This window comes from Leiobunum rupestre, chromosome 1, assembly GCF_980474605.1.
Source record: "Leiobunum rupestre chromosome 1, qqLeiRupe1.1.hap1, whole genome shotgun sequence".
NCBI classification, from domain to species: Eukaryota; Metazoa; Arthropoda; class Arachnida; order Opiliones; family Sclerosomatidae; genus Leiobunum; species Leiobunum rupestre.
In genome coordinates, this window is record NC_143384.1 from 49391365 (window position 1) to 49405070 (window position 13706).

Consider the following 13706-nt stretch of genomic DNA (forward strand, 5'->3'; position numbering starts at 1 on the left):
CACGTAATACGTTATTTTCCGAAACGTCATTAGGGGCCTTTTTAATTGAGCTATGATAAGAGGAATTGTACGCTTCGACCAAGTCCTGTAAGACTTCCAAATATCTATTTGTGGAGTGATGGGTAAAATATCTATACATTTTTGTTTTTAACGTTCTATTAAACCTTTCTACGATAGAGGCTTTTATTTCGTCATTTTCGGTACTAAAAAATTTAACTTTATTCTTTTTGAAATATCCTTGTACTTCTTTATTCCTAAATTCCGTGCCCTTGTCCGATTGAAATTTATCTGGAATTCCGTCTTTAAAAACAATTTTTATATTTTTCAAAACCTCTTTCCCCGATTAATTTTAAGAGGTAACCCCCACGCTTTTCTACTAAAACAGTCTATAATTGTTAAAATGTATTTGTATCCGTCATTATCTGCCTCTAACGAGCGCATATCGTTAATATCAGCCTGGTATTGTTCCCTTATATTACTAATTACTATTTTATTTCGTTGAAACTTTTTATATTTCGGCCTATGCATCGTAAAAGCGTCGATTCCTCTTAACCATTTTTCTACAGTTTCCCTACTTAAGCCGTGAGACTTTACGGACTGGAATAACCTTTCAGCGCCTCCGAAAGAAGCCGGATGCTTCGGGTTAAAATATATTTTTTCTAAAATAGCTTCGCCCATACTTTAGACTTTTGCGCGCGACTCCTTGTTTGTTTATAAGAGTGAAGAGAAGAGTCAGACGTGGAGTGATCTCGGTCAAGGCTACGAGTGGGGCGGGGCTTATCTGTCCTGCGCGCACGCCCACTTTGAGGAACCGGATACTCGCGCTTAACGGGAGAACGTCGTTGTCGGGTTCTCGGAGCTAGCGGGGAGGGAAAGCCTTGGATCGCCAGTGAAGAGTTAAATTGGGTTAAATTGGAAATAAACGCGAAATATCCGATAGGTTTTGGGTGGGTTTTAGGATTTAAATACGCTTTGGTAATTTCGCTAATATTGGAACCTTTAATAGGTCGACCGTTTATTACGAGCTCCCCGTTTTCATCCCACCGTATTCTTTCGGGTACAGTTTCCAACTGATCCACCATGCTTTGCGCTTTTTGGTAATATATCAAAGGCAAATCGTCTATCCAGTCCCTACTTAGCGAGTCGAATGCGGGGGCAATTTCGATTTCTTTAGGAGCCGAGGCTTGCTTACGTAGATTTCCGTGTCTCATTAAAGCTTGTTCGTATAAAATCCATTTCGAGGCGTCGTCTAAATCTTTCATATTTAATATTTGGTCCATCTTAACGTCTAATTCAGAGACTGTCAGAGCGAGGGGGTGCGGGAACGGGTCTGGCTTTAAAACGCCGCTAGGGACGAGAATCATTTTTCTGGCGTGTTTCATTGTTTACTACCGAATATAGAACCAATAAGGGTTGAAACGACGGGTAGAAGAAACGAGAAAAATCCGCCCCCAGACTGAACTAACAATTTCTTTTTACTTTTCCAAGCTACCCGCTTACTAGCTAGTTTTCGAAGGGTATTTTTATGACGAGATAACCTGGTTTTTTGGGTATTTGATAGTTTTACGTTACCAATTAAAGTGTTATGAATACATTCACTGATAGTGTCTATGAGGGATTTGTCGGCTTTAGCTAAAATGGCTTTTCTTTGAACGGGTTTGCAACGACCGAGATATCGGAGAGCGTCTCTCTCGATACGTACTCTACGAGACATGATTCATAACTGATTGAAGTTACGAAATGTAAGTTCTATTTATTTATTTAGGGAGATAAGCGTAGCACGTTTCTCCCGGTAAAATATTAGTCAAGACTCTTTGATCTTCGGGACAAGTTTGAGTTAAATTGAATACTAGGTAACCGTGAGGTCTCGAAGTCGCGTCTTCGTAAGCGTCAACTACAAAACGCCACTTATCAGGGAACATTTGTCTAGCGAGATAAGCCACTTGCTGACGGTCTCGGGGGCTTTTCAATAAAATTATGTAATGCGAATTCAGGGAAATGGATCTGCTATCTTTTGATTGATGGAATAAGTTCTGTGTAATAAAAATAACGCTTAGAGAACGGTGATGGGTGCCTTTCACGAATAAATCACCAATTTGACCTTTACTCTCGCTCATCTGGTCGTCGATAACTAATAATATAGGATCTTTTCCGTCATAATCAGATAAAACAGGCAATCCTTCTTTAAAAACTACCCTGTGCTTCATTTTATCGTATAGAGCTTGCCATTCTCCGTAATACCAATGTATTTCTTTGAAACCCGGAACAAACATTTCCTCTTCGTGATTAATTATAGATTCAATTAAATAGCTTTTGCCACTCTGACTCGGGCCTGCCGTTACGCAATTAAACGGATGAATAAATTGCATGGTTATCTCCCTTCGAGTACTAGCGTACAAATGAAAATGTAAATTAAAATTCGGTTAAATTTATGGGACTCTTCAGCGGAGGAAAAATATAATCGAATAACCTATTGCCTCCCTTACCCCCGTATAGGTTTGATATTCACATTAGAGTCGCAAGACTATATTTACTTTAGAGTCGTAAGACTGAAACCTATATTCACTTTAGAGTGGTGAGACTAATTTTAAACGAGAATTAGCGATTGGAGGGCTCTACGTCCCCGTCCTCAGGAGCAATTAGATTCGCTTTATAGCCGTAGGGTACCGTAGTGAAGTCGTCCAGTAACCGTACCTTGTCTACGACGGGTCTATAGATTTTAGTACGGTCGACGGAAACGACCGTATGATCGGGTAGACGCAAAATCTGCCTCGGCTGGGGTACGGTTACTGGCTCGTTCGTTTCTCTGTCGACACCTATTAATCTTTTAAGCGTGTCCATATTAACCAAATCTTTAATGCCTTGATTTATACGGAACCCTTTGACTTTCATTTCGTAGGAGACTTTACCGGTAGTAGGGTTCAGTACTTTAAAGGCGTAATTTTTTGCGCCACCTGTTGCCAATTCTTGGATGTACGAGCCTTTTCCGTACTTTGCCAACTCATCGGTCATGTCTCCGAGATAGTTGCCCGTCTCAATCTCTATCCCATTACGTTCTTTTAGATAAAAGCAACTGTCCGTATCATAATAATACGTAAGCTGGCCTAATCTCCTTAAATAAGAGTATAACTTGATCCTAGCCATTGCGGTCGTATAGGCTGCAATTACTACGTTCGTGTTTGGGTAAACAAGATCAATATCTTTCAAAAACGCCCACTTGATCACGCAATGCGTTTGACTTAAGGGAATAACCGATTTAACTTCTATGTCTGGGTCTAAGAATAAATCGAAAAACTTTTTGGGATCGCTAATAATAGCCGATTGGTCTTTGCGAGGGTTTAAACCAAAACGACCCCAAAAAGAGTTAAGACAAAGCTTCGCGATGGTACGAAGACCAGGGTTCTTTTTAATATTGGTAGGATCAAGTTTTACTCCTTCCTTTTCGTAATATTCGTCAACGTATTTCTTAATCTCTTCATCGGTCTCTATTCCCGCGGGTAAGCCGCTGGATTCCTGTTTGAGTTTAAGAAACGCGTTGACGTACTCGGAGAAAAGACCGCCCTCTTTCGATATCGGGTCGTATTTTACTACCTCGTATTCCCAAATTTCGTGAATAGAAATAACCTTGTAACCCATTTCGATTGCCAACTGTACCTCGTCTGCAACCCAAGTACCAGTTATTTGTCGCTCTGAGTCTTCGTGGGGACAATCCTGCTGGTTTCGAGACTCACTACATTTTTGGCAGTTGGCAAACACTAGTTTCGATCCTATTCTTTGGGGTAAAACGGGATGGTAGAGAGCTTGAGGCGGTAACATTGTGGCTTTTATTAATCCGTTTACGGTAGAAATGTCAGGGAAAGGAGCTTTTACATGTATTTTAGGGTGTCCCACGGGTAACTTGCAATACTTGTTACACCACGGATAGAGTGAACAAATATCAATGTATTTAATTTCCTCCCCCTCTTTACACTTGTGATGTAATTTCAAGGCTGACGTACGTCCTCCGAAAAAGGCTTCGCGGGGGCGGATTGGCTCTTTAATTTTTAATTTTAAATTTTCGGTAGAAAGATATGCGTTGATGGCGGGGTTAGTACTCCTCTCAGCTTTGAAGGTACATCCCCATTTTTCATGGACCGTGTATCCCAATTGTTTCAAGCGGATAGTGGTAGCAATGGTTGACGCGTATCGTGAATTATGGGTCTGAGTGTGGTCGCCGTATAACGCTAAGTTTCTATTGATAGGAAAACACTTTTTACACCCGTGAAAATAACATCCGTGATATTGAAACACTTCGTTATCGAGAAGTCCGTCCACGTTAATGTTAAGAATTCTAGGTTCAAATCCATTAAAAGCAGACTGAATTTCCTTCCCTCGTAAGTGAGACATCCATTTAAGCCATTCGATCGCTACAAAACTCTGGTTGCAGTTCATACGATAGCCGAAAGGGGGCACTACACCAATCGTATCAGACTGTAAAAAGTGTTTCCTAAAGATAAAACTGCATACTCCCGCAATCGTTATCGCAGTTAAGAACGGGTCTATTTCGAATTTATCCATGAAAATAGAACGATATGATAAACAGCCTTGCAAAAGAATGTTTACGTCCTGGCGACAGTACCGGATTAAATCTCTTTTATAATCAAAATAATTAAAGTTGGGGTCCGAATTTCCGCAAGCTTCGGACCGGGAATCGTTATACCACTGGATAAATTCATCGTAGGCCTTACCGCTTAAACGATTAGGGTCGTACGCGTCCATCGGAGGCATGTCATTATGTAGTACGTAATTGGTTTCGTTCGAACGGGCTGGATCAAATTCATGGTCTACGGTATTAAACAGTAAATGCGGGAAATGTCCCTTATTTAAATTATTATCTAAACCAAATGTGGAAACGAATTGAGAAAGGGCAAAGGGCATAAAATTTAAGGAATCTAAGAATTTTAATTTTTTATACTGTACATTCATGAATTTGGTCCCGTCTGTCAAGACTTTAGGGGTCCACTTTAAATCGATCATTTTACGTACTATAAATTGCGCGTCGTAACCTTTAGCGTTATGGGCAATACATATTATCTTATCAACCACTCTGTTAAGCGTACGAAGATACTCTAGAAAGTCGCCGACGGGGTCTTTTGAGAGAAATATTTTCTCCCGAGGACCACTACCGCATTTAGCGCATGCGTACTGACTATCTTTTTCTTCGAAACAGAATTTACACGCTTTTTGCGAGACGCATAAAATTGGTTCGTGAATCAAAGCATTGGCGTCAGTACGATTTGTTTGTTTACATTCCAAGTCATAAAAAACAAAGACTTCCGTTTTTGGAGTACTTCTCTTAGTTGGTGGTGATTGTTCATTGTCGGAGTCGTGGACCCGTTTATTATTGCTATTTATTCGAGAACGAGTAGTTTTATCGGCAGAATCTTTACGGTCGGTCTTTAAAGGTTGCATGTAACATAGATGACCTGCGGGGTTAAACTCACTACACGAAAGACAATAGGTCTCTCCGCAAACGTGTACTGCCTTACGCTTAAACATACTGATAAATTTTCCGCAAAGATTACAAACGTAAATTTTATTACATAAGGGCTCGGGTCCTGATAAATGGTAATCGTAACAATTTTGATTAGGGAAAACTCTTAAACATGTTTGGCAAGTTATTTTATCTACGTCCTTCCTGCAATCTTGTTTTCTACAACAAGCGTGACAGAAAAGAAGGCATTTATGGTCAGCGAGATGATTAAAACCTACTAAACATTTTTCGCAAAAGTAATTAAACGCGAAAAGGGGTTTGGGGTTAGTAATTACGTTGAAATGTGTGTCAATATTTAGAGAGAGGTCCTTCTAGTTCCCTCTCTTCTTCGACGTCGCCGAAAATAACTAAGGGTACGGGATCGCGTAATCGAAAAACGATAATACTGTATTCGGGCAAGATTTAAAGCGTCCGGACCAGCGCATTCTTCGTCTGTTAATGCAGAATATGCCAAAAGGGTCCTAGCTTCGCGGGTCTGTAATAGCGTTTCAATATTTTTTCCTCTACACTGTCTTATAGTAGTAAATTTTCTTTTAAGTTCTCCATCATTTTTATTATCCATGTATTCTCTATGAGCTATGGCTACTACAAGAGCGCGTGCTAAACAAATTTTATCCTGGTTATTTATCGTTATGGTGCAATGTTTATAAAAAGAAAACTCTTTTTCAAGGGAAATCCCTAACCCAACTGGTCTAGTTCCTCCTTGCGGTAATCTGACTCGATTAAACGTAACCGTAACTATTCCTTCAAAAAAACTACCATCGTTCTCGGATCTATAGCTTTTTTCATCGATATACGTCATCAACCATTGCAAGTCTAATTGGTCCCGACGCCGGAAACTGACGTTAATTTGAAAACCGGGGTTAGGGACGTTCACGAATGAAACCGAAACCATATCTGAAGGCAAACAGTCCTCCAATAGGGTTTCCATCAATATATAAATACCATTTTCTATATTATTTTCTAACCGGACATTTAAAGTCCGTCCCATTAGTCCAAAATTTGGGAAATTTTGGATATTATTATTCAATATTTTAACAGAACCTGGTAAATTAGGAAAGGACGGAGGCGTTATTGGAACGTCAACCAGCCCACCTCCAACTTGAGGAGGAGGAGACGAAGTGGGGGCAGCCAAATTTGCGTTCTCGGGGTTCGCGTTTTTCTCAGCAGTCTGAGACGATGGAGGTGAATACTGCGGAGCTCGTGAGGGGCCTGCGACCGCTATAGGGTCATTATTACGCTGAGAGGAAATATTATGAGGTGGCCTACTACTACTACTACTAGCCGTACGAGCAGCTAACAACGCTTTAGCTTCCTCGAACATTTCAGCGGCCCTTGCGGCTGCGGCTGCAAGTTCCTCAGCGTCCCGTCGGGCAACTTGTACGTTCTCAGCTAAGCGCTGAATGCTGTCCGTACTGAGGGACGACATGATAAAATTATCTTCCAAAGATAAAGAGTGGCATGTGTCATCTGATTCTAGAAAGGGTGAGGGAGCATCCATAGGTGTATACGAGGGCGAAAAACGTACTTCGTCAGGTGGAATAGAACTAGGTCTTAAAAGGGGTGAAGGTAAATTAACGATAGGGGGCGAACAGATTTGATGAGTTAGTTGATATTCTCTAAGATAATCTCGTACCATTGTCATTTCTTTTAAACGTTCCAATTGCGAATCAGTTACTGTAGTTAAGGAAAGGGTAGGGTCTTGGGTATCAGTTAAATCTATTATTTCCATTTCTGGAGAATCGGGTAAAGTTACTATGGGTACTTCCGGGAGCTCGTTATCAGTTATATCAATCAATTCAGGGGAGTCGATTATAATCATTTCCGGGGTATCAACTAAATTAATTTCTGGGTATTGTACACCTTTCATTTTAATGCCAATTTACTTAAACCTTATTCAAAAAATTACGATAAAAAATCAAAATAAACTTACGTAGAGAGAGAGAGAGCGCGCTTCAAAAATCCTGGTACTAGACGCACAAAGAACAACAATAGAGTGACGTTCCCCCGGTTCAGGCACCCCCCTTATATAGGGCCTAGGGGAAGATAGTAAGCTTATCTCTTATTCCCAAAGAACTTGTTCAGTTCTCGAGAATATATTAGGGTTATGCTAAAATTTATACTTATTTACGCAAAATATTCCATTTAACTTCATTTCCGATATGGACACTGAAGTACAAACATCTGCTATAATCACCGTCCTGAAACAACCTTCTAAAATTATAGCCGTAGTGATTATTTTAATTACAATTTTCTTATTTGAGTTCATTTTGTGGTATTTTGAAAACGTTTCTACCGTAAAATTGTAACTTTTTTCACTGTAGTTCACAAAATGGTATTAAAAGTATACTAATTTTATGTTAATTTCTATTAATTGTATTGTTTTCTAGGATATGATTGCATCACAAGCTCTCGAGAGGAAACTACAATGGGTTTTTTTCTTCCAAGTGGATTAATATGTGACGTCAATGGGAATAATTAGAGGCAGTTTCGAGCACGGGACGGTTTAATTTCGAGTGTCTAGAACTGTTATCTCAGAGAGACAGCCGATAGAATTTGAGGGTTATTTGAAGTTTAGATCACGTGATGAATTAATCTCAACAAGATAGGAACTGATTAATCTCCCATGCGTCATTTCTCTCTGAGACGCTGAACTGAAAAGAAGTGCATCGGCTTTGCTCTCGTCATCTACCGTAAACATGGAAAAACGATCTATTGGTAAGCATTATTTTATTAATACTATTACTATTTCAATAGACAAAGGCTTAACATTTTCATTTTCTATAGCCGAGACGCATACCGTATCCAAACGCAGGGCCCAAGAAAGACGTATCAACATAAAAATCACGTTAGGAGGATCAGTCTACATTTCTTTTGGTTTCGACGGATCAAAATTACAAGTTCTCTTCTTCAAAAAATCGAACGAAAATATTCTGTTCCTGACCTCCGAAGCTTTCACCAATCTACTCTCTCTTTGGGGAGAGCTTTTCGCCGCTACGCAAACCGGAGCATCGTCTCTAACCCACAACATCATCGACTATCACGACAACAACGTATCCGTCGTCGCCACGAGCAACAACATCAAATTGAACTCTGCCTACGGTCATGTTCTGGATCTGGGAGCTCGCGAAATCGGTGAGTTCCAAAAAAAAATTGATTTTATTCGGTTTCAAATAAATCTTTTAAACGAACATAAAAATGTTATCGAATGCATGTACTTAGCTATTGTTAAAAACCTTAAAAAAATTCACGAATTATTATATGGAAAACCTTTCGAGGGTTTATTTTTGTACCCAGATCAATTTAATTCGTACCATCAAGTAAAATCTTATTTTGGCTGTTTTAAATCACCCTCGGAAGTACTACAAGATTTTACTAATTTACTCGTAGATAATCAATTAACCTGTAAACTTAGCTACTTTAATTTGTTTTCATTGTGTAATGCACAAGATAACCATCTAATGGAATATCTGATAGTACCTACTAACATGTAAACAAAGTTCTAAAATAAAATAAAAAATTAATTAAATTGAAAATAACTTGTTATTATTGCTTATATCCTAGAAATTAAATGGGGTCGGAAGCGATAAGCAAACGGGTAAAAATCTAATCTCCAGATATCTGCACGAGGAAAACTAATTCTGGAGAATGGGGATGGGGGAAAGCAACTGGTGATTAGAAGGGGTGAAAGCAATGAGGGAAAGGAGCTGGTGAACGAGAGATAAAGTATCCAGTGAATGGGGGTTGGGGGAAAGCAACCCGTGAACGGGAGAATCTGGTGATTAGAAATTCTGGTGACTTTCTCTTAACATTGTTGGTTTCCGTGATACTAGGAACTTCATACGTAACATTTTTGGTTTCCGTGATACTAGGAACTTCATACGTAAAATTTTTGGTTTCCGTGATACTAGGAACTTCATACGTAACATTGTTGGTTTCCGTGATACTAGGAACTTCATACGTTACATTGTTGGTTTACGTGATACTAGGAACTTCATACGTAACATTTTTGGTTTCCGTGATACTAGGAACTTCATACGTAACATTTTTGGTTTCCGTGATACTAGGAACTTCATACGTAACATTATTGGTTTCCGTGATACTAGGAACTTCATACGTAACATTTTTGGTTTCCGTGATACTAGGAACTTCATACGTAACATTTTTGGTTTCCGTGATACTAGGAACTTCATACGTAAAATCTTTGGTTTCCGTGATACTAGTACTTCATACGTAACATTGTTGGTTTCCGTGATACTAGGAACTTCATACGTAACATTTTTGGTTTCCGTGATACTAGGAACTTCATACGTAACATTGTTGGTTTCCGTGATACTAGGAACTTCATACGTAACATTGTTGGTTTCCGTGATACTAGGAACTTCATACGTAACATTGTTGGTTTCCGTGATACTAGGAACTTCATACGTAACATTGTTGGTTTCCGTGATACTAGGAACTTCATACGTAACATTGTTGGTTTCCGTGATACTAGAAACTTCATACGTAACATTGTTGGTTTCCGTGATACTAGGAACTTCATACGTAACATTGTTGATTTCCGTGATACTAGAAACTTCATACGTAACATTGTTGGTTTCCGTGATACTAGGAACTTCATACGTAACATTGTTGATTTCCGTGATACTAGGAATTTCATACGTAACATTGTTGGTTTCCGTGATACTAGGAACTTCATACGTAACATTGTTGGTTTCCGTGATACTAGGAACTTCATACGTAACATTGTTGGTTTCCGTGATACTAGGAACTTCATACGTAACATTGTTGGTTTCCGTGATACTAGGAACTTCATACGTAACATTTGGGGTTTCCGTGATACTAGGAACTTCATACGTAACATTGTTGGTCCCCGTGATACTAGGAACTTCATACGTAACATTGTTGGTTTCCGTGATACTAGGAACTTCATACGTAACATGGTTGGTTTCCGTGATACTAGGAACTTCATACGTAACATTGTTGGTTTCCGTGATACTAGGAACTTCATACGTAACATTGTTGGTTTCCGTGATACTAGGAACTTCATACGTAACATTGTTGGTTTCCGTGATACTAGGAACTTCATACGTAACATTGTTGGTTTCCGTGATACTAGGAACTTCATACGTAACATTGTTGGTTTCCGTGATACTAGGAACTTCATACGTAACATTGTTGGTTTCCGTGATACTAGGAACTTCATACGTAACATTGTTGGTCTCCGTGATACTAGGAACTTCATACGTAACATTGTTGGTTTCCGTGATACTAGGAACTTCATACGTAACATTCTTGGTTTCCGTGATACTAGGAACTTCATACGTAACATTTTTGGTTTCCGTGATACTAGGAACTTCATACGTAACATTATTGGTTTACGTGATTCTAGGAACTTCATACGTAACATTTTTGGTTTCCGTGATAATAGGAACTTCATACGTAACATTTTTGGTTTCCGTGATACTAGGAACTTCATACGTAACATTTTTGGTTTCCGTGATACTAGGAACTTGTAAGCCAAAGAGATTTTAAATTTTTATCCATGGGAAAACAGTAATATGACTTTATTTTGGGTTTTCCCAACACAATTTTTACACCCAAACACATTCAAGGCATGTTGTAGTTATATCACAGAAACCCTAAAAGAAATACAAATATTAAATGAAATGAAATAAAAGAAATATATTAATTAACGTTGCAAATAAATCAACACTATTCGGTAACAGCTGAGCTGATATAAACATTTTCATGCCGGGTAAAGGCTTAAGAGAAGCAATAAAACATTTCTAAACATTAATTATTTTACAATATACTATACTATAAACCGTAAAAAAAATAGCCAAAAATATAAATAAAAGGCCAGATGTACTTACTATTGATGGAAGTAGAAGAAAAGTTAAATGTTGTTCAACTTCAAAAACAAGTCCGAGCAATCTCAGGATGCGAGCTGCGAATTTCAAGCGTCGGAAAAAAACCGGGACTCCCGTTTATCGCCCACGTATGACGTCAAAATCGGGGAACAACGTCTCTCTACCCGCCCCCCCCCCCGACTACAAAAACCGGCCTTTGACGACTCCTTTAGGATAGCTGTCGGATTGCGCTTGGGTGCTAAAATATGTGCCCCTCACACCTGTAAATGTGGCTCTATGGTGGATTCTTTGGGTACGCATGGCTTAAGTTGTAAACGTAGCGCCGGTCGTTTGTCTCGATACGGAGCCGTTAATGACATTCTAAAGCGTGCTCTAGTTTCCGCTGTTTTACCTTCCGTGTTGGAACCCCAGGTCTGTCCAGGGACGACGGCAAACGTCCTGATGGTATGTCTCTGGTGAATTGGGACGGTGGTAAATCACTCGTGTGGGATTTTACCTCTACGGACCCTCTCGGGCCTTCGTATTTGGAATCTTCCTCGTCAGCCCCTCTCTGGGCCGCTTCCCAGGCTGAACCGATTTACTTTTTACGCTGTTGCAGTCGAAACCCGGGGTTCATTTGGCAAGAAGGGTCTCGGTTTAGTTCATGCCATCGGTTGGAACATCCGTCATTTGACGGGTGAAAAACGCTCGGTCGCGTTTCTCATTCAACGCATTATACGCATAGCAGTCGCTATCCAACGTGGGAACGCCGCCTCAGTTCTGGACACTTTTCCGTCGGGTTCTTCTTTGGAAAAGTTCTGTTTTTTGTACCATAATGTGTATTCGGGTGTTCGTTATTTTGTAATAATTGGAAATAATTAAAAGTATTTATTTCGACTACCCTGATATATACAATTTGTAAAGACAAATTTGTGTGTTGAATAAAAAATATTTTCTTTAAGAGAAATATACCAGGATAGCACATGGTTTTCAATTTTTAAATGTTCAATGTTGTTATTCATGATACACACTTCTCTGTCAAATTTATTTAATATTATTTCGATTTGGATTATTGGGCATCTGGCTTTTCTTCAAAGTTATACATACTGCGGTTTCCGATTGTACAGTTGGGCAGAGAAAGTTAATAATGATAGTATTAATAATTACACTTCTATATTTATGGTTTTTATTGCTCTATTGTAAGCTTCACTTAGAAATATACTTTTCAAGAATTGGTTTTCTTTTGATTAAATTTGTTTGGTTATTTTTTGCTTTAGCCCTACAATACCGTCCTTGTTCAAATGTCGTCGATTTTCCTAAGCCGTGGTATACTCACTTAACAACTGAATGTGGATGTCTTTATATGATTTCTTTAGTGGTTGGATTATATCCTTCAAGGATGCCTTCACGAAATGCAGCTCCAGACCCAAAACAATGCTGGAAGAATTACCACCTTTGAGCACGATGTTTTGTAGGATATCTTTGGGAAGATTCTCAGTCTTATTTCCCCTAAATAAACAAAGTGATAAATGCACTTTTCAAAGCCCAAGATGAGTAATTGTTAAATAAAAATATTAAAGCAATAAAGCTTAAGTATAATTAAAAAAAACCTTTATGTTTCAGCTCTGACTTGCCATTTCCTTGTTCAATTTTTGATCTCAAGTTCCCTTGTTCAAAGTCGATTTTAAATACGTTATAACTTTTAACAACATCATTTATTTTGGGAATGTACGAATTTAAATTGAACAATTAATACTAAAAAGGTAAAACAGAATTTCACCTGCGGATTGCAAATTGACTATTACTTTCAATATTTTATCGGGAAATATGCTATGTGGAAATATCAAGGCAGGGAGAATCCTACTTAGTAATAAATTACTTGGGATTGTACTTACAAAAAATAAAGGGAATTCAGTTGACTGAGCCCGGACCCGAATACTTCCTTTCTAAAATTCGTGATATTAGTATCCATTATGTGAAGGAAATCACACTGTGGACAGTGCAACGAAGAATCCTCGAGTTCCAGCTTTTCTATACCACGTATAGCGATTCTTGCTACGTGGTCTCCGTAAAAGCTTTGAATGGTCGAGGGTAAAAGGACTGCCCATTGGCTTGGGCCCACGTAAAGCGATTCCACCTGATGCCCCGTGTACACGTCCACATCTTCCCAGTTCCATTTCTCCATCCCTTTCATTCGCCTGAAGCCGAATTCTTGCAGTCCTTGGAATGCTGTCCGTTCACCTTGGTATTCAGGGCAGTACCAGGACTTCAGCGTAAAATTACTAATATAGAAACGCTGTTTTAAAAAAGGAATTAAATGA

General features: G+C 39.0%; 1 protein-coding gene across 1 annotated transcript; it reads left to right on the forward strand.

Moving 5' to 3' along the window:
• Nucleotides 1–8064: 8064 nt before the first annotated feature.
• Nucleotides 8065–9381, forward strand: LOC149963166 (uncharacterized). Its single transcript, XM_090164847.1, has 3 exons — nucleotides 8065–8251; nucleotides 8321–8853; nucleotides 9367–9381. The coding sequence occupies exons 1-3, from the start codon at nucleotides 8233–8235 to the stop codon at nucleotides 9379–9381; spliced, it is 567 nt and encodes a 188-aa protein (XP_090020973.1). The 5' UTR covers nucleotides 8065–8232.
• The last annotated feature ends 4325 nt before the right edge of the window (nucleotides 9382–13706 follow it).